The following is a 19,105-nucleotide window of genomic DNA, read 5'->3' as shown; positions in this document are numbered from 1 at the left end:
TACTTCTTTTCCCATTTGGATTCCTTTTATTGCTTTTTCCTCTCTGATTGCTGTGGCTAAAACTTCCAAAACTATGTTGGATAATAGTGGTGAGAGTAGGCAACCTTGTCTGGTTCCTGATCTTAGTGGAAATGGTTTCCATTTTTCACCACTGAGAACAGTGTTGGCTGTGGGTATGTTATATATGGCCTTTATTATGTTGAGAAAAGTTCCCTCTATGCCTACTTTCTGGAGAGTTTTTATCATAAATGGGTGTTGAATTTTGTCAAAAGCTTTTTCTGCATCTGTTGAGATTTTAATATGGTTTTTATCCTTCAGTTTGTTAATATGGTGTATCACATTGATTGATTTGTGTATATTGAAAAATCCTTGCATTCCTGGGATAAACCCCACTTGATCATGGTGTATGATCATTTTAATGTGCTGTTGGATTCTGTTTGCTAGTATTTTGTTGAGGATTTTTGCATCTATGTTCATCAGTGATATTGGCCTGTAGTTTTCTTTCTTTGTGACATCCTTGTCTGGTTTTGGTATCAAGGTGATGGTGGCCTCGTAGAATGAGTTTGGGAGTGTTCCTCCCTCTGCTATATTTTGGAAGAGTTTGAGAAGGATAGGTGTTAGCTCTTCTCTAAGTGTTTGACAGAATTTGCCTGTGAAGCCATCTGATCCTGGGCTTTTGTTTGTTGGAAGATTTTTAATCACAGTTTCAATTTCAGTGCTTGTGATTGTTCTGTTTATATTTTCTCTTTCTTCCTGCTTCAGTCTTGGAAGGTTGTATTTTTCTAAGAATTTGTCCATTTCTTCCAGGTTGTCCATTTTATTGGCATATAGTCCCTTGTAGTGATCCCTCATGATCTTTTTTATTTCTGCAGTGTCAGTTGTTACTTCTCCTTTTTCATTTCTAATTCTGTTGATTTGAGTCTTCTCTGTTTTTTTCTTGACGAGTCTGGCTAATGGTTTATCAATTTTGTTTATCGTCTCAAAGAACCAGCTTTTAGTTTTATTGATCTTTGCTATCGTTTCCTTCATTTCTTTTTCATTTATTTCTATTCTGATATTTATGATTTCCTTCCTTCTGCTAACTTTGGCTGTTTTTTGTTCTTCTTTCTCTAATTGCTTTAGGTGTAAGGTTAGGTTGCTTTTTTTGAGATTTTTCTTGTTTCTTGAGGTAGGAATGTATTGCTATAAACTTCCTTCTTAGAACTAATTTGCTGCATCCCATAGGTTTTGGGTCATCGTGTTTTCACTGTCATTTGTTTCTAGGCACTTTTTGATTTCCTCTTTGATTTCTTCAGTGATCTCTTGGTTATTTAGTAGCATATTGTTTAGCCTCCATATATTTGTATATTTTACAGTTTTTTTTCCTGTAATTGATATTTACTCTCATAGCATTGTGGTCAGAAAAGATACTTGATACAATTTCAATTTTCTTCAATTTACCAAGGCTTGATTTGTGACCCAAGATATGATCTATCCTGGAGAATGGTCCGTGAGAACTTGAGAAGAAAGTGTGTTCTGTTGTTTTTGGATGGAATGTCCTATAAATATCAATTAAGTCCATCTATTTTAATGTGTCATTTAAAGCTTGTGTTTCCTTATTGATTTTCATTTTGGTTGATCTGTCCATTGTTGAATGTGAGGTGTTAAAGTCCCCTACTATTATTGTGCTACTGTCGATTTCCCCTTTTATGGCTGTTAACATTTGCCTTATGTATTGGGGTGCTCCTGTGTTGGGTGCATGAATATTTACAATTGTTATATCTTCTTCTTGGATTGATCCCTTAATCATTAGGTAGGGTCCTTCTTTTTCTCTTGTTATAGTCTTTATTTTAAAGTCTTGTTTTGTCTGATATGAGAATTGCTACTGCAGCTTTCTTTTGATTTCCATTTGCATGGAATATCTTTTTCCATCCCCTACTTTCAGTCTGTATGTGTCGCTAGGCCTGAAGTGGGTCCCTTGTAGACAGCATATATATGAGTCTTGTTTTAGTATCCTTTTGGGCAGTCTGTGTCTTTTGATTGGAGCATTTAATCCATTTACATTTAAGGTAGTCCTCGATATGTATGTTCCCATTACCATTTTCTTAATTGCTTTGAGTTTGTTATTGTAGGTCTTTTCCTTGTCTTGTTTTTCCTGCCTAGAGAAGTTCCTTTAGCATTTGTTGTAAAGCTAGTTTGGTGGTGCTGAACTCTCTTAACTTTTGCTTGCCTGTAAAGTTTTCAATTTCTCCATCAAATCTGAATGAGATCCTTTCTGGGTAGAGTACTCTTGGTTGTAGGTTTTTCCCTTTTATCACTTTAAATATGTCCTGCCACTCCCTTCTGGCTTGCAGAGTTTCTGGTGAAAGATCAGCTGTTAACCTTACAGAGATTCCCTTGTATGTTATTTGTTGCTTTTCCCTTGCTTCTTTTAGTATTTTTTCTTTGTATTTAATTTTTGATAGTTTGATTGTTATGTGTCTTCTTGTGTTTCTCCTTGGATTTATCCTGTATGGGACTCTCTGCACTTCCTGGACTTGACTGACTATCTCCTTTCCCATATTAGGGAAGTTTTCAACTATAATCTCTTCAAATATTTTCTCAGTCCCTTTCTTTTTCTCTTCTTCTTCTGGGACTCCTATAATTCGAATGTTGTTGCATTTAATGTTTTCTCAGAGGTCTCTGGGACTGTCCTCAATTCTTTTCATTCTTTATTCTTTATTCTGTACTCCAGTTGCTATTTCCAGTATTTTGTCTCACCCGTCACTTATCTGTTCTTCTGCCTCAGTTATTCTACTATTGAACCTTCTAGAGAGTTTTTAATTTCATTTATTGTGTTGTTCATCATTGTTTGCTCTTTAGTTCTTATAGGTCCTTGTTAAACGTTTCTTATATTTTCTCCTTTCCATTTCCAAGATTTTGGATCATCTTCACTATCATTACCCTGAATTCTTTTTCAGGTAGACTGCTTATTTTCTCTTCATTTGTTTCATCTGGTGGGTTTTTACCTTGCTCCTTCATCTGCTGCATATTTCTCTGTCTTCTCATTTTGCTTAACTTACTGTGTTTGCCGTCTTCTTTTCGCAGGCTGCAGGTTTGTAGTTCCCGTTGTTTTTAGTGTCTGCCCTCAGTGGGTAAGGTTGGTTCAGTGGGTTGTGTAGGCTTCCTGGTGGAGGGGACTGGTGCCTGTTTTCCCATGGGTGGGGCTGGATCTTGTCTTTCTGGTGGGCAGGGCTGCATCTGGTGGTGTGTTTTGGGTGTCTGTGAACTTATTATGATTTTAGTCAGCCTCTCTGCCAATGGGTGCGGTTGTGTTCCTGTCTTGCTAGTTGATCAGCATGCTGCGTCCAGCACTGGAGCTTGCTGGTTGTTGGGTGGAGCTGGGTCTTAGCGTTGAGACAGAGATCTCTTGGAGAGCTCTTGCAGATTGATATTATGTGGGGCTAGGAGGTCTCTGGTGTCCTGACGTCAGCTCTCCCACCTCAGAAGCTCAGGCCTTACACTAGGCCAGAGCACCAATACCCTGTCAGCCACACGGCTGCCACGGAAACAGATCTTCTCTCAAGAGCCAACTCTTTTTGACAGATTTGTCAGTTCTCTAGATGAATTCATTTGTGATCTCCTGACGTTACCAAGCCTGCTTGGTTTTGCCTGACAGGTAGCAACCAGAACACTGAGTTTTCGAGGTTTGTAACAAACAGAGGGCTTATTCAGTAAGCAGCCAAGCGACAGGATAACCAGTCTCAAATTTGCCTCGCTGAAGACAAGGGGCTCAAGCTATTTTGGGAATAAAGAATAAAGAAGTACAGCAGTCTGAGGTGTGGTAAGTGTGAGGCACACAGTGATTGGAAAAAGGTGCAGAAGTTGTCCTTCTGCACAGGCGTAACTAAGCTCGAGTGGTGTATTCTTGAGGGGTCCTCAATGCCCTCTTGCTGCAAATGCAAAACAGGCTTCCCAGGGGTAGAATACTTTGGTCCTTGCCAGCCAAGAGATGGCTTTTTATCATGCAGAATATTTCTCTGTTGTTATTATTATTGCTGTCTTCTTTTTCGTGTAGCAGTTTATTACAGGTTATGATAAAAGATACACATGAACATCAAATGGACGAGACGCATAGGGCCAGGCATGGGAGAGCGGTACGGAGCATCTTTACCCTCTCCAGGCCCAAAACTCTGCCCAAATTTCCACGTGTTCACCCACCTGGAAGTTTTCCATTCATTTTAAGTGAACAGTTCAATAGTGCTAAGTATTTTCATGCTATTGTACAACCAATGTCCAGAATATATATGTATTTTATAAAGAAATGAGTCGTTTCAGATATGGTCTGTTAAGAAGTAACTTTTATTTTGCACACAAGATATTTTTGTTCAAAACATGAACATGTATCTCACTAATAAAGATTCGATTTTGTTAAATTTTTGAACAGTTATATTAATGGCTTTTTCTTCTGTTCTTTTTTTTTTCCTTCCCTGTCTCTTGATTAATAGGAGTGAGCTGAGTCGACAGAAACTTCATACCCAAGAGCTGCTTTCTCAGCTGGAAATGGCAAATGAAAAGGTAGTTGAGGTAAGATAATGACCCTCCTGGGAAGTGCTTTCTGCTGCAGGTTGATATACATATTATAGAATTTTACCTGAGCCAAGTCCAAATTAATTCTCAACTTGGAAATGCCATACGGATGTGAGTATTTCTTGTAGAAATCATACATAACCCTAAAAGGGCACACTTAATATGATATGAATAAAAGCTTTGAAAGCTAGTGATTCATCATATTTAAATGACAAAGATAGAGCTCTTATTTCAGTTTCACCAGTATACCTTGTGCTTTTTTAGAATTGTTAGGATCCCCTTTATTTCTGTGCATGTCTAAGACATTTTTTTAACCCAATTCCTCTAATTTTTTTTTAACATCTTTATTGGAGTATAATTGCTTTACATTTTTGTGTTAGTTTCTGCTGTATAACAGACTGAATCAGCTATACATATACATATATCCCCATATCCCCTCCCTCTTGCGTCTTCCTCCCACCCTCCTATCCCAACCATCTAGGTGGTCACAAAGCACTGAGCTGGTCTCTCTCCTATTTTACAGTTGGTAGTGTATATATGTCAGTGCCACTCTCTCATTTCGTCCCAGCTTACCCTTCCCCCTCCCCATATCCTCAACTCCATTCTGTTCATCTGTGTCTTTATTCCTGTCCCTCCCCTAGGTTCATCAGAACGAATTTTTTTTTTTAGAATCCATATATATGTGTTAGCATACGGTATTTGTTTTTCTCTTTCTGATTTACCTCACTCTGTATGACAGACTCTAAATTCATCCACGTCACTACAAATAACTCAATTTGATTTCTTTTTATGGATGAGTAATATTCCATTGTCTATATGTGCCACATCTTCTTTATCCATTCATCTATCGATAGACATTTAGGTTGCTTCCATGTCCTGGCTGTTGTAAACAGTGCTGCAATGAACACTGTGGTACATGACTCTTTTTGAATTATGGTTTTCTCAGGGTATATGCCCAGTAGTGGGATTGCTGGGTCATATGATAGTTCTATTTTTAGTTTTTTAAGGAACCTCCATACTGTTCTCCATAGTGGCTATATCAATTTACAATCCCACCAACACAGCAAGAGGGTTTCCTTTTCTCTACACCCTCTCCAGCATTTATTGTTTATAGATATTTTGATGATGGCCATTCTGACCAGTGTGAAGCGATACCACATTGTAGTTTTGATTTGAATTTCTCTAATGATTAGTGATGTTGACCATCCTTTCATGTATTTGTTGGCAATCTGTGTATCTTCTTTGGAAAAATGTCTGTTTAGGTCTTCTGCCCATTTTTGGATTGGGTTGTTTGTTTTTTTGATACTGAGATGCGTGAGCTGCTTGTGTATTTTGGAGACTGATCCTTTGTCAGTTGCTTCATTTGCAAATATTTTCTTCCATTCTGACGGTTGTCTTTTCATCTTGTTTATGGCTTCCTTTGCTGTGCAAAAGCTTTTAAGTTTCATTAGGTCCCATTTGTTTATTTTTGTTTTTATGTCCACTTCTCTAGGAGGTGGATCAAAAGGATCTTGCTGTGATTTATGTCACAGAGTATTCTGCTTATGTTTTCCTCTAATAGTTTTACAGTGTCTGGGCTTACATTTACGTCTTTAATCCATTTTGAGTTTATTTTTATGTATGGTGTTAGGGAGTGTTCTAATTTCATTCTTTTACATGTAGCTGTCCAGTTTGCCCAGGACCACTTACTGAGGAGGCTATCTTTTCTTGCCTCCTTTATCAAAGATAGGTGACCATCTGTGCATGGGTTTATCTCTGGGCTCTCTATCCTGTTCCATTGATCTATATTTCTGTTTATGTGCCAGTACCATACTGTCTTGATTACTGTAGCTTTGTAGTATAGTCTACTATAGTCTATAATGTAGTCTGTAGTATAGTCTGTAGTCAGCATGATTCCTGCAGCTCCGTTTGTCTTTCTCAAGATTGCTTTGGCTATTTGGGGTCGTTTGTGTTTCCATAAAATTTGTGAAATTTTTTGTTCTAATTCTGTGAAAAATGCCATTGGTAGTTTGATAGGGATTGCATTCAATCAGTAGATTGCTTTGGATAGTACAGTCATTTTCACAATGTTGATTCTTCCAATCCAAGAACACGGTATATCTCTCCATCTATTTGTATCATCTTTAATTTCTTTCATCAGTGTCTTATACTTTTCTGCATACAGGTGTTTTGTCTCCTTAGATAGGTTTATTCCTAGGTATTTTATTCTTTTTGTTGCAGTGGTAAATGGGAGTATTTCCTTATTTCTCCTTCAGATTTTTCCTCATTAGTGTATAGGAATGCGAGAGATTTCTGTGCATTGATTTTGTATCCTGCTACTTACCCAGATTCATTGAGTAGCTCTAGTAGTTTTCTGGTAGCATCTTTAGGATTCTCTATGTATAGGATCCTATCATCTGTAAACAGTGACAGTTATACTTCTTCTTCACCAATTTGGATTCCTTTTATTGCTTTTTCTTCTCTGATTGCTATGGCTAAAACTTCCAAAACTGTGTTGAATAATAGTGGTGAGAGTGAGCAGCCTTGTCTTGTTCCTGATCTTAGTGGAAATGGTTTCCATTTTTCACCACTGAGAACAGTGTTGGCTGTGGGTTTGTTATATATGGCCTTTATTATGTTGAGATAAGTTCCCTCTAAGCCTACTTTCTAGAGAGTTTTTATCGTAAATGGGTGTTGAATTGTCTCAAAAGCTTTTTCTGCATCTATTGAGATGATAATATGTTTTTTATCCTTCTGTTTGTTAATGTGGTTTATCACATTGAATGATTTGTGTATGCTGAAGAATCCTTTCATTCATGGGATAAACCCCACTTGATCATGGTGTATGATCCTTTCAGTGCGCTGTTGGATTTTGTTTGCTAGTATTTTGTTGAGGATTTTTGTATCTGTGTTCGTCGGTGCTACTGGCCTGTCGTTTTCTTTTTTTGTGACATATTTCTCTGGTTTTGGTATCAGGGTGATGATGGCATCATAGAATGAGTTTGGGAGTGTTCCTCCCTCTGCTATATTTTGGAAGAGTTTGAGAAGGATAGGTGTTAGCTCTTCTCTAAATGTTTGACAGAATTCTCCTGTGAAGCCATCTGATCCTAGGCTTTTGTTTGTTGGAAGGTTTTTAATCACAGTTTCAATTTCAGTGCTTGTGATTGTTATTTATATTTTCTCTTTCTTTCTGGTTCAGTCTTGGAAGGTTGTGTTTTTCTAAGAATTTGTCCATTTCTTCCAGGTTGTCCATTTTATTGGCATAGAGTTGCTTGTAGTAATCTCTCATGATCCTTTGTATTTCTGCAGTGTCAGTTGTTACTTCTCCTTTTTCATTTCTAATTCTGTTGATTTGAGTCTTCTCCTTTTTTTTCTTTATGAATCTGGCTAATGGTTTATCAATTTTGTTTTTCTTCTCAAAGAAACAGCTTTTAGTTTTATTGATCTTTGCTATCGTTTCCTTCATTTCTTTTTCATTTATTTCTATTCTGATATTTATGATTTCCTTCCTTCTGCTAACTTTGGCTGTTTTTTGTTCTTCTTTCTCTAATTGCTTTAGGTGTAAGGTTAGGTTGCTTTTTTTGAGATTTTTCTTGTTTCTTGAGGTAGGATTGTATTGCTATAAACTTCCCTCTTAGGACTGCTTTTGCTGCATCCCATAGGTTTTGGGTCATCGTGTTTTCATTGTCATTTGTTTCTAGGTATTTTTTGATTTCCTCTTTGATTTTTTTCAGTGATCTCTTGGTTATTTAGTCGCGTATTGTTTAGCCTCCATATGTTTGTATTTTTTGCAGTTTTCTTTCTGAAATTGATATTCAGTGTTATAGCATTGTGGTTGGAAAAGATACTTGATACGATTTCAATTTTCTTCAGTTTACCAGGGCTTGATTTGTGACCCAGGATATGGTCTATCCTGGAGAATGGTCCATGAGCACTTGAGAAGAAAGTGTGTTCTGTTGTTTTTGGATGGAATGTCCTATAAATATCAATTAAGTCCATCTATTTTAATGTGTCATTTAAAGCTTTTGTTTCCTTATTGATTTTCATTTTCGTTGATCAGTCCATTGGTGAATGTGAGGTGTTAAAGTCCCCTACTATTATTGTGCTACTGTTGATTTCCCCTTTCATGGCTGTTAGCATTTGCCTTATGTATGGGGGTGCTTCTATGTTGGGTGCCTAAATATTTCCAAATGTTATATCTTCTTCTTGGATTGATCTTTTAATCATATGTAGGGTCCTTCTTTTTCTCTTGTTATAGTCTTTATTTTAAAGTCTTGTTTTGTCTGATATGAGAATTGCTACTCCAGCTTTCTTTTGATTTCCATTTGCATGGAATATCTTTTTCTGTCCCTTCACTTTCAGTCTGTATGTGTCCCTAGGTCTGATGTGGGTCTCTTGTAGACAGCATATATACGGGTCTTGTTTCAGTATCCTTTTGGGCAGTCTGTGTCTTTTGATTGGAGTATTTAATCCATTTATATTTAAGGTAGTCCTCAATATCGATGTTCCTATTACCATTTTCTTAATTGTTTTGGGTTTGTTATTGTAGGTCTTTTCCTTGTCTTGTTTTTCCTGCCTTTGAGAAGTTCCTTTAACATTTGTTATAAAGCTTGTTTAGTGGTGCTGAATTCTCTTAGCTTTTTCTTGTCTGTAAAGTTTTCAATTTCTCCATCAAATCTGAATGAGATCCTTGCTGGGTAGAGTAATCTTGGTTGTAGGTTTTTCTCTTTCATAACTTTAATTATGTCCTGCCACTCCCTTCTGGCTTGCAGAGTTTCTGCTGAACGATCAGCTGTTAAGGTTATAGCGTTTCCCTTGTATGCTATTTGTTGCTTTTCCTTTGCTTCTTTAATATTTGTTCTTTGTATTTAATTTTTGATAGTCTGATTAATATGTGTCTTGTTGTGTTTCTTCATGGATTTATCCTGTTTGGGACTCTCTGCACTTCCTGGACTTGATTGACTGTTTCCTTTCCCATATTAGGGAAGTTTTTAACTATAATCTCTTGAAATATTTTCTCAGTCCTTTTTTTTTTTTCTCTTCTTCTTCTGGGAGCCCTATAAATCGAATGTTGTTTCATTTAATGTTGTCCCAGAGGTCTCTGAGTCTGTCCTCAATTCTTTGCATTCTTTTTTCTTTATTCTGCTCTGCAGTAGTTATTTCCTCTCTTTTATCTTTCAGGTCACTAATCCATCCTTCTGCCTCAGTTATTCTGCTATTGATTCCTTCTAGAGAATTTTTAATTTCATTTATTGTGTTGTTCATCATTGTTTTTTGCTCTTTAGTTCTTCTAGGTCCTTGTTAAATGTTTTCTGTATTTTCTCCATTCTATTTCCAAGATTTTAGATCATCTTCACTATCATTACTCTGAATTCTTTTTCAGGTAGACTACCTATTTCCTCTTCATTTGTTTGGTCTGGTGGGTTTTTACCTTGCTCCTTCATCTGCTGCATATTTCTCTGTCTTCTCATTTTGCTTAACTTACTGTTTGGGGTCTCTTTTTTGCTGGCTGCAAGTTCGTAGTTCCCGTTATTTTTGGTGGATACTTGATACGATTTCAATTTTCTTCAGTTTACCAGGGCTTGATTTGTGACCCAGGATATGGTCTATCCTGGAGAATGGTCCATGAGCACTTGAGAAGAAAGTGTGTTCTGTTGTTTTTGGATGGAATGTCCTATAAATATCAATTAAGTCCATCTATTTTAATGTGTCATTTAAAGCTTTTGTTTCCTTATTGATTTTCATTTTCGTTGATCAGTCCATTGGTGAATGTGAGGTGTTAAAGTCCCCTACTATTATTGTGCTACTGTTGATTTCCCCTTTCATGGCTGTTAGCATTTGCCTTATGTATGGGGGTGCTTCTATGTTGGGTGCCTAAATATTTCCAAATGTTATATCTTCTTCTTGGATTGATCTTTTAATCATATGTAGGGTCCTTCTTTTTCTCTTGTTATAGTCTTTATTTTAAAGTCTTGTTTTGTCTGATATGAGAATTGCTACTCCAGCTTTCTTTTGATTTCCATTTGCATGGAATATCTTTTTCTGTCCCTTCACTTTCAGTCTGTATGTGTCCCTAGGTCTGATGTGGGTCTCTTGTAGACAGCATATATACGGGTCTTGTTTCAGTATCCTTTTGGGCAGTCTGTGTCTTTTGATTGGAGTATTTAATCCATTTATATTTAAGGTAGTCCTCAATATCGATGTTCCTATTACCATTTTCTTAATTGTTTTGGGTTTGTTATTGTAGGTCTTTTCCTTGTCTTGTTTTTCCTGCCTTTGAGAAGTTCCTTTAACATTTGTTATAAAGCTTGTTTAGTGGTGCTGAATTCTCTTAGCTTTTTCTTGTCTGTAAAGTTTTCAATTTCTCCATCAAATCTGAATGAGATCCTTGCTGGGTAGAGTAATCTTGGTTGTAGGTTTTTCTCTTTCATAACTTTAATTATGTCCTGCCACTCCCTTCTGGCTTGCAGAGTTTCTGCTGAACGATCAGCTGTTAAGGTTATAGCGTTTCCCTTGTATGCTATTTGTTGCTTTTCCTTTGCTTCTTTAATATTTGTTCTTTGTATTTAATTTTTGATAGTCTGATTAATATGTGTCTTGTTGTGTTTCTTCATGGATTTATCCTGTTTGGGACTCTCTGCACTTCCTGGACTTGATTGACTGTTTCCTTTCCCATATTAGGGAAGTTTTTAACTATAATCTCTTGAAATATTTTCTCAGTCCTTTTTTTTTTTTCTCTTCTTCTTCTGGGAGCCCTATAAATCGAATGTTGTTTCATTTAATGTTGTCCCAGAGGTCTCTGAGTCTGTCCTCAATTCTTTGCATTCTTTTTTCTTTATTCTGCTCTGCAGTAGTTATTTCCTCTCTTTTATCTTTCAGGTCACTAATCCATCCTTCTGCCTCAGTTATTCTGCTATTGATTCCTTCTAGAGAATTTTTAATTTCATTTATTGTGTTGTTCATCATTGTTTTTTGCTCTTTAGTTCTTCTAGGTCCTTGTTAAATGTTTTCTGTATTTTCTCCATTCTATTTCCAAGATTTTAGATCATCTTCACTATCATTACTCTGAATTCTTTTTCAGGTAGACTACCTATTTCCTCTTCATTTGTTTGGTCTGGTGGGTTTTTACCTTGCTCCTTCATCTGCTGCATATTTCTCTGTCTTCTCATTTTGCTTAACTTACTGTTTGGGGTCTCTTTTTTGCTGGCTGCAAGTTCGTAGTTCCCGTTATTTTTGGTGTATGCCCCCAGTGGTTAAGGTTGGTTCAGTGGGTTGTGTAGGCTTCCTGGTGGAGGGGACTGGTGCCTGTGTTCTTGTGAGTTGGGCTGGATCTTGTCTTTCTGGTGGGCAGGGCCTCATCCGGTGGTGTGTTTTGGTGTATCTGTGACCTTATTATGATTTCAGGCAGCCTCTCTGCTAATGGGTGGGGTTGTGTACTGTCTTACTAGTTTTTTGGCATGCCATGTCCAGCACTGGAGCTTGCTGGTTGTTGAGTGGAGCTCAGTCTTAGCGTTGAGGCGGAGATCTCTGGGAGAGCTCTTGCCGATTGATATTACATGGGGCCGGGAGGTCTCTGGTGGTCCAATATCCTGCACTCGGCTCTCCCACCTCAGTAGCTCAGGCCTGACACCCGGCCAGAGCACCAAGACCCTGTCAGCCACACGGCCAGGTACGTGGAGATTTTCCTGCCTTTTCGGAAGTCTAATTTCTTCTGCCAGCATTCAGTAGGTGTTCTGTGGGAATTTTTCCACATGTAGATGTATTTTTGATGTATTTGTGAGGAGGAAGGTGATCTCCACGTCTTACTCCACCATCATCTTGAAGATCCTCCTCCAGTTTTGTTTTAGTCCATCACAAAAGACATGTAGAAAATACTTTTTCCTACTGGAATATATTAAAACATTCCTTTAGATTAATGCTTTAGAACTAAATAAAGCAAGGGTTTATCTTTTTTTTCCTTTGAAGAAAAATATTTAAACAATTTCCAGATTATTATTAGAACTTTCTAGAACTCTAGTTCTTTGTTTGATGAGCAAACTTCGAAGGTATTTGTTGGAATTTCATTAACAGACTGTATGGTCCACTAGGTCTCTGTGGCCTTCTATAGGAGCCATAGTGAAGTCATTACACTTAAGTTTTATAGCATTGTAAATTGACATGAGCCATTTAGAAAGCAAACAGTAGCCTTTCAAAAACTCTTTGATGTTGCTCCCACTTCCAGGAATCTGCTCTGAGGAAATAATTTAAAATTTGAAAAAATTTAAAGGGAAACATTCAACACAGTAATGTTAATTATTTTGGAAGATCAAAAGCAACTAAAATGATCAATTAAAAAAGAACAGTTGCATATATTATGTTTTATCTAAGCTGGACTGTACCTTAACCATTATGGTAGCAGCATAGTAAAATGTATATATAGTCTGATTATAACTATGAAAATGATTATTATAGATGATGGCAGTTTTTCCTCAGGTTTTCTCTAGTGTTAATGATGTGTCTCTTAAATTTAAGACTACGTATTTAAACATCTTGGTAAATTGGAAAAGCCAATATAGTTCTCTTCATACAATTTAATTTTGCTTTTGGGCACACTAAGAAATAGGATAAGCACATTTTAGCAGGATACTGTTAGTTCAGTATTTTGTATTACTAGGCATGGCATTCATTCTTATCACCTGTATGTTATGACATGGGAAGTACCTAGTTCAAAAAACTGTATAACAATTTTACATGTGCAAAAACTTTTTTTTAGGCTAGTATGTATGGAGAAGGCTAATACATTTTTTAATTGATAGATTCTTTTAACTTGTCTGCATGACACCGTGTTGTGACAGATTTATATTCATGATGCCTATGTAGTTGCCTGAGGCTGCTCTAACAAAGTAATACAGACTGGGGTGGCTTAACCAACAGAAACTTATTGTCTCGCAGTTCTGGAGGCCAGTAGCCCAAAATCAAGATGACAGCAGAATTGGTTCCTTCTGAGGGAGAATCTTTTCCAGGCCTCCTTCCTAGCTTCTGGTGGCCTCAGGCATTCCTTGTCTTGTTAATAATGTTCTCCCGGTGTCTTCATGTGTTCTTCCCTTTGTGCATGTCTGTCTCTATGTCCAAATTTCCCCTTTTTATGAAGTCACCAGTCATACTGGATATGGACCCACCCTAATGACTTCAACTTAATCATCAACAAAGACTCTATTTCCATATAAGGTCACATTCATAAGTACTAGGGGGTTGGGGCTTCAACATCTTTTTTTTAGGGACATAATTCAACCCATACCAATGCCTTAATAATGCTGTTGACCCTAATACCTTCTGGAGAATACTACACATGTATTGGCAAACATGTAGACTGATTTCTTCCCCTTTTAAATAATACCGTAAGCATATAAATCATTTAAGATAAGTCTAGCTCTGTAAAAATCAGGATTTCTAGATTGAATATTTTCTGTTTCTTGACCTTAATAATGCGTAGACTATGTCACAGTTCCCCTGGAAGCTTGTCTAGCACAGTGGTTCTAAATGTGCTAGCAGACAGCATCGACACCACCCAAGAACTTGATAGAAGTGCAGATTCTCAGGACCATCCCACCCCTACTGATGCTCTGGTTGTGAGGCCCAGGTCTGTGTTCTCACACTCTCCAGGTGATTCCAAAGCAGTGAAATAGCATCTCAAGGTTAACAAATCACAAACTGAAAGCCTTGGTCTTAACTTCAGATTCACTTTGCTTTTAGATTTAATTCACTTTCTTAGGTGGCATGTGGTGGAGGGTCAGGGGAGGGGAACCAGTTTAGTCATAATGTAAAACCAGCTTTGAACCTTGAAGTTCATGACTTGAAAAATGTAAACTTGGAGATATATTATCTTTGCATTTTGTAAGTGGTAAAATGATGTCCAGATTTTTCATTGATTATTCCATAAAACATCTCCGTGCCACATATGGATTTCTAACTTGTTTGTCTTATATTTCCCCTTAATAGAATGAAAAGTTGATTCTAGAGCATCAAGAAAAATCCAACAGACTTCAGAAACGACTAAGTGAGGCGGAACAGAGAGCTGCTTCAGCCTCCCAGCAGGTAGGGAGCTTCCTCGTTATCCCTGGATAACAACAGTCTGAGTAGAGCGGAGATAAGAAAAGTTCCTTAGAAGTTTCCAGAGAACTAGTAGTTTTATTTTTATTTGATTAAACTACTTAAAATTAGTCTCTTTAATGTTTAAGGTTGAAAAAGTAAACTTCAGAAACAGAAATAAACATCGGTCTCTGCCATTTGACACCTAAATCTGGAACTGCACTGTCCAATATGATAGCTGCTAGCCACAGGCAGCTGTTTAAATTAAAATTAAATAAAATTAAAATTGAAATCTTCAGTCACACTATTCAGATTTCAGATGCTCAAAAGTCACTTGTAGCCATGTCATATTGGACAGTGTAATATAGAACAACTGTCACCCCAGTAAGTTCTGTTGGACAGCACTGCTCTAGAATTATGTTCTGTCTAAAACTAGGCAGGTATTCATTGACAGATTCGGAAGTAAATGACATTGCTTTGAATGTAGTGTTTCAAATCGCAGTGTTTTTATTGCAGTTTTTAAATGGAAAAAAATTACCTAGCTTATAGGTTTAACTTCATTTAATGCACATTTGTATATGACCATATAAATCTAAAATACCATATAAAAGTTGTCCAATGGGAAATAGAGTAAAAAGTGCAGAACATCAATGAAATTATAAGGGGCAATTACTCCTAATGCACACGTATCACATAAATGAAATGGGCCATTTGTTCTAAAGTAGGAGCAGTAGTCTCTCCTGTTAGGATCAAAATGAAAAGAGTTTAGTGATTATAAAGATAGGCTTGAAACAGACTGTTTAGATAGATAGAGAAAAACAAACCGAGTTACTGTATTAGTAATTATATAATATTTGGTACTGTTTCAATCAAAATTAACATTATTCTTAGATTTTATTACAGCAGTAACTAACTCTAAATACTGAATTCAGTTTGTGTTCATGATGTTTATAGATTTTTTTTTTTGAAATCTACTTCTGGTATGAACATGGCATAGCACTTAAAGAAAATCCAATCATAATTTGCCCTTCAGTTTTCCTGCCTCTTGAAAGTAATTATAGTTTTACCATGTAAGTTTAACTTCTTATGACATTATGGATTACTGGATGAATTAATTAATTATTCAAGAATTCATTTAGATTATAAGGTAACAGGAGCCAAAGTGTATGGGACAGTATCTTGAGAGGAGGTATTTTGGAGTCAGGCAGATAGCCTGGTGCCATTAAGTAGGCATATGACTTTGGGCAATTTCATCTTCTCTAAGCCTCAGTTGCTTCATGTTTAACGTAGGATAATAACACCTCCCCAATAGAGTTATTGAAAGATCAAAGGAATTAGCACATACAAAGCACTTAGCATAGTCATTTAATGGTAAATAAGATACTTATATATAGAAATTAAATTTCTATATCACAGTCTTTAAAGATTCAACTTTACCTTTGTCAAGGACTGTGGTAAAGAAAATGCCTACCTAAAATCAACTACCTGCACAAGGGTACAGTTACAGAACCTTAACGATATAATCCAGTTGACTTCTAGTTGTCTCCTTCCTGACAGAATTAAACCTAAGCAGTCCAACAAAGATGTTTCTCCTGTTATTTAAACTCGCTAATGGCAGAGATTACACCATTCTCCTTGTGAGCCTTCTTTTTAATGTTTTGTCAGTAACCACTTCACAGATTTTTCCCTAAGTTTTGTTCCTTCCATTCTGTTCTCATTTGAAGATGGAAAGTAATCATTCAGCATTTTCCCCATACACAAAAAGGAATTTATTCCCTGGAGTTAATTTTTTTTTCTATTTTAAGTGTGTCCAAGTCATAAACTTTTTTATAAGACATATATTCAGTCTTTTTTAATCTTTATCTTTACCTTCTCTGAATCCTTTCTAATTTTCCCATTTTCTTCCAAAACTGGAAACTCCTGTTAAAAATGGTATCCTGGGAAGGGCTTGATATTTAATGAAGTAAAGGCATTAAAACAGGGATCCCCAACCCCTGGAACTGGGCCGCACAGCAGGAGGTGAGCAGCAGGCGAGCGAGTGAAGCTTCACCTGCTGCTTCCCATCGCTCCCCACCGCTCCCCGTCGCTCCCCATCGCCCCCCGTCGCTCCCCCTCGCCCCCCGTCGCTCCCCATCGGTCTCCGTCGCTTCCCGTCACTCCCCATCGCTCCCCGTTGCTCCCATCGCTCCGCATCGCTCCCCATCGCTCCCCGTCGCTCCCCATCGCTCCCCGTCGCTCCCCATCGCTCCCCGTCGCTCCCCATCGCTCCCCGTCGCTCCCCATCGCTCCCCGTCGCTCCCCATCGCTCCCCGTCGCTCCCCATCGCTCCCCGTCGCTCCCCATCGCTCCCCGTCGCTCCCCATCGCTCCCCGTCGCTCCCCATCGCTCCCCGTCGCTCCCCATCGCTCCCCACCACTCCGCATCGCTCCCCACCACTCCGCATCGCTCCCCATTGCTGGCAGTACCGCCTGAACCACCACCCGCCTCTCCCCCGATCCGTGGAAAAACTGTCTTCTACAAAACCAGCCCCTGGTGCCAAAAAGGTTAAAGACTGCTGCATTAAAAGATGATTATTGTCTCTCACATGTCATTCTTACCAGTGCAGCCAAGCATCATGTCATTGGTTCAGCACAAGCCCTGCAGTGTAGTCATTCAGTCACACTCGAAATATGCTGTTCTGTTTAACTTTTTCTATATCTTCTTCATCCATCTCTGGACAACAGTTAGATATTCCAAGTGTATCATTCTAAACTATTGAATGCCACACTGTGTTCTTTTGACAGTATGGAATTTTAAAAAATCAGTGTGGTGAAGCCCTTCTCTGCAGGACACAAAACCTAGAAACTATGAAAAGAAATTAATAAATGTGACTATTTAAATTTCAGATTTCTGCATAGAAAAGTCTTAAAGTCAGTGACAGAGAAAAATATTTGCAAGACATATGACAAAAGGCTCGTATCCTAAACACACATAGAGTGGCTAATCAACAAAAAAAAGTGCTACAGTACAATAAAGTGAATAAAGGATAAAAGACAGATGGCTTTTAAACATTTTTTTTAAATGCCCAACTCATCCTCACCCAAAAGGCAAATAGAGATTTAAACTGTAATCACATATTATTTTTCACCTGTCAGCTCATGAAGTTTGATAATACATTGTGCTGGCACTTGCACACATCACTGACATGAGTGTGTATTGGTACAACCTCTTTGGCACCCAACTTGGCAGTATCTCTCAACAGTTGTAAACGTACCTAACCTGTGACCTAGCAGTTCTAAGAATTTATTCTGCAGGTAGTGTACTTGCACCTGGGCAAGTCTGTGCAAGGAAGCACGTAAAACTCCTAATTGCAGCATTGCCTATAATTCTAAAAGATTAAAGACCATCTAAATGCCCATCAGTAGGAAACCAGTTAAACTATGGAATATCCATACACGGGAAATTTTGCAGCTGTTAAGAGGAATAAAGTAGATTTAATGTGGAACTATTTCTAAGGTAGATCATTTAGCAGGAACAAAATATGAAAAGTGTGTATAGTACTTTATCCTTTTTTAAATAAAAAAGGGTGAGGAAATATGTGCATGTATTCTCACTTAGAATATTTCAAGAAATATACTTAGAAGCTGGAAATAGTGGTTTTGCCTGGAAAGAGGGATGTGGAATGAAGGACAGAGATGGGAAGACTTCCTTTATGCTGTATACTCTTTTGTACTGTTAGATATCTTTTACCATGTGTCTGTATTATCAATTCCAATTTAATATTTGAACATTATTTTCTTATTAGACTTACTGTGATCTGTCATCATCTTTTTATTACCAGCCCTGTATTGTGCTGGCTCACACTTAGTTTGTGTTCTAGCCTCTTTCCTGATTAACTTTTATCTAGATGTTTTTCATTCGTTTGTAAAATATGTTTTGGAATTCTCAGTGTATTACTGAGCTATGGAATGACGTATTTGACATGCATATCTCTAGGGTAATACAGGCATTTTAAAGTCTCAAGAGTAAAAGAGAAATGAACACAAAAAGCGACCTCTAACAAGACCCCTTACAATAAGATTATTTTCAATAATTGTAAGTTGTGATGCATTATACTTAGTAATAGTCTAAGATTTTTCCACATTAAAAGTAGCTACTTACTGATTGTTTATTTCAATTGCAGCTCAGTGCGATTACAGTACAGAGAAGAAAAGCAGCCTCCATGATGAATCTGGAAAATATTTAAAAATATTCATAGTTCACTCACAGAACTTTAGACTTGGGAAAGCTGTTGGACTAGAAGTTTATTAAAATGGTAAAACCTGCATAGAATGGTTAAGGCTTGTGTCGTTTTGCATAAGCATTTTCCATTCTGTTTTGAGGGTTATTGGAAAACAGAACAGCTTCCTGTAAGTAAAGAAAAGGTAATCCTATATTGAGCTTCAGTAGAGAATAAAGCCAGCTGGGAAGAGCTCATTGCCTTCATCAACGTGTCTATTTTTTAATTCCTCCTTTTTCCCTTGGAAGAGCG

The 19,105-nt window shown here is 37.5% G+C and overlaps 1 protein-coding gene across 1 annotated transcript in view; it reads left to right on the top strand.

The window, feature by feature from the left end:
* SCLT1 (sodium channel and clathrin linker 1) overlaps positions 1–19,105 on the top strand; it is a 233,216-nt gene that overhangs the window by 213,919 nt on the left and 192 nt on the right. Inside the window, exons 18-20 of the mRNA XM_007456987.1 lie at positions 4,467–4,545; positions 14,506–14,601; positions 18,758–19,105. The exon at positions 18,758–19,105 is cut by the window's right edge and continues 192 nt beyond it. Of these exons, the coding sequence (XP_007457049.1) occupies positions 4,467–4,545; positions 14,506–14,601; positions 18,758–18,820 (238 nt within the window). The 3' untranslated portion in view covers positions 18,821–19,105. The remainder of the gene's footprint in view (positions 1–4,466; positions 4,546–14,505; positions 14,602–18,757) is intronic.

Source organism: Lipotes vexillifer, unplaced genomic scaffold (genome assembly GCF_000442215.2).
Source record: "Lipotes vexillifer unplaced genomic scaffold, Lipotes_vexillifer_v1.1 scaffold50, whole genome shotgun sequence".
Lineage (NCBI taxonomy): Eukaryota > Metazoa > Chordata > Mammalia > Artiodactyla > Lipotidae > Lipotes > Lipotes vexillifer.
The sequence above is the reverse complement of the archived record's forward strand: the minus strand, read 5'-3'. Positions and strand labels throughout refer to the sequence as shown.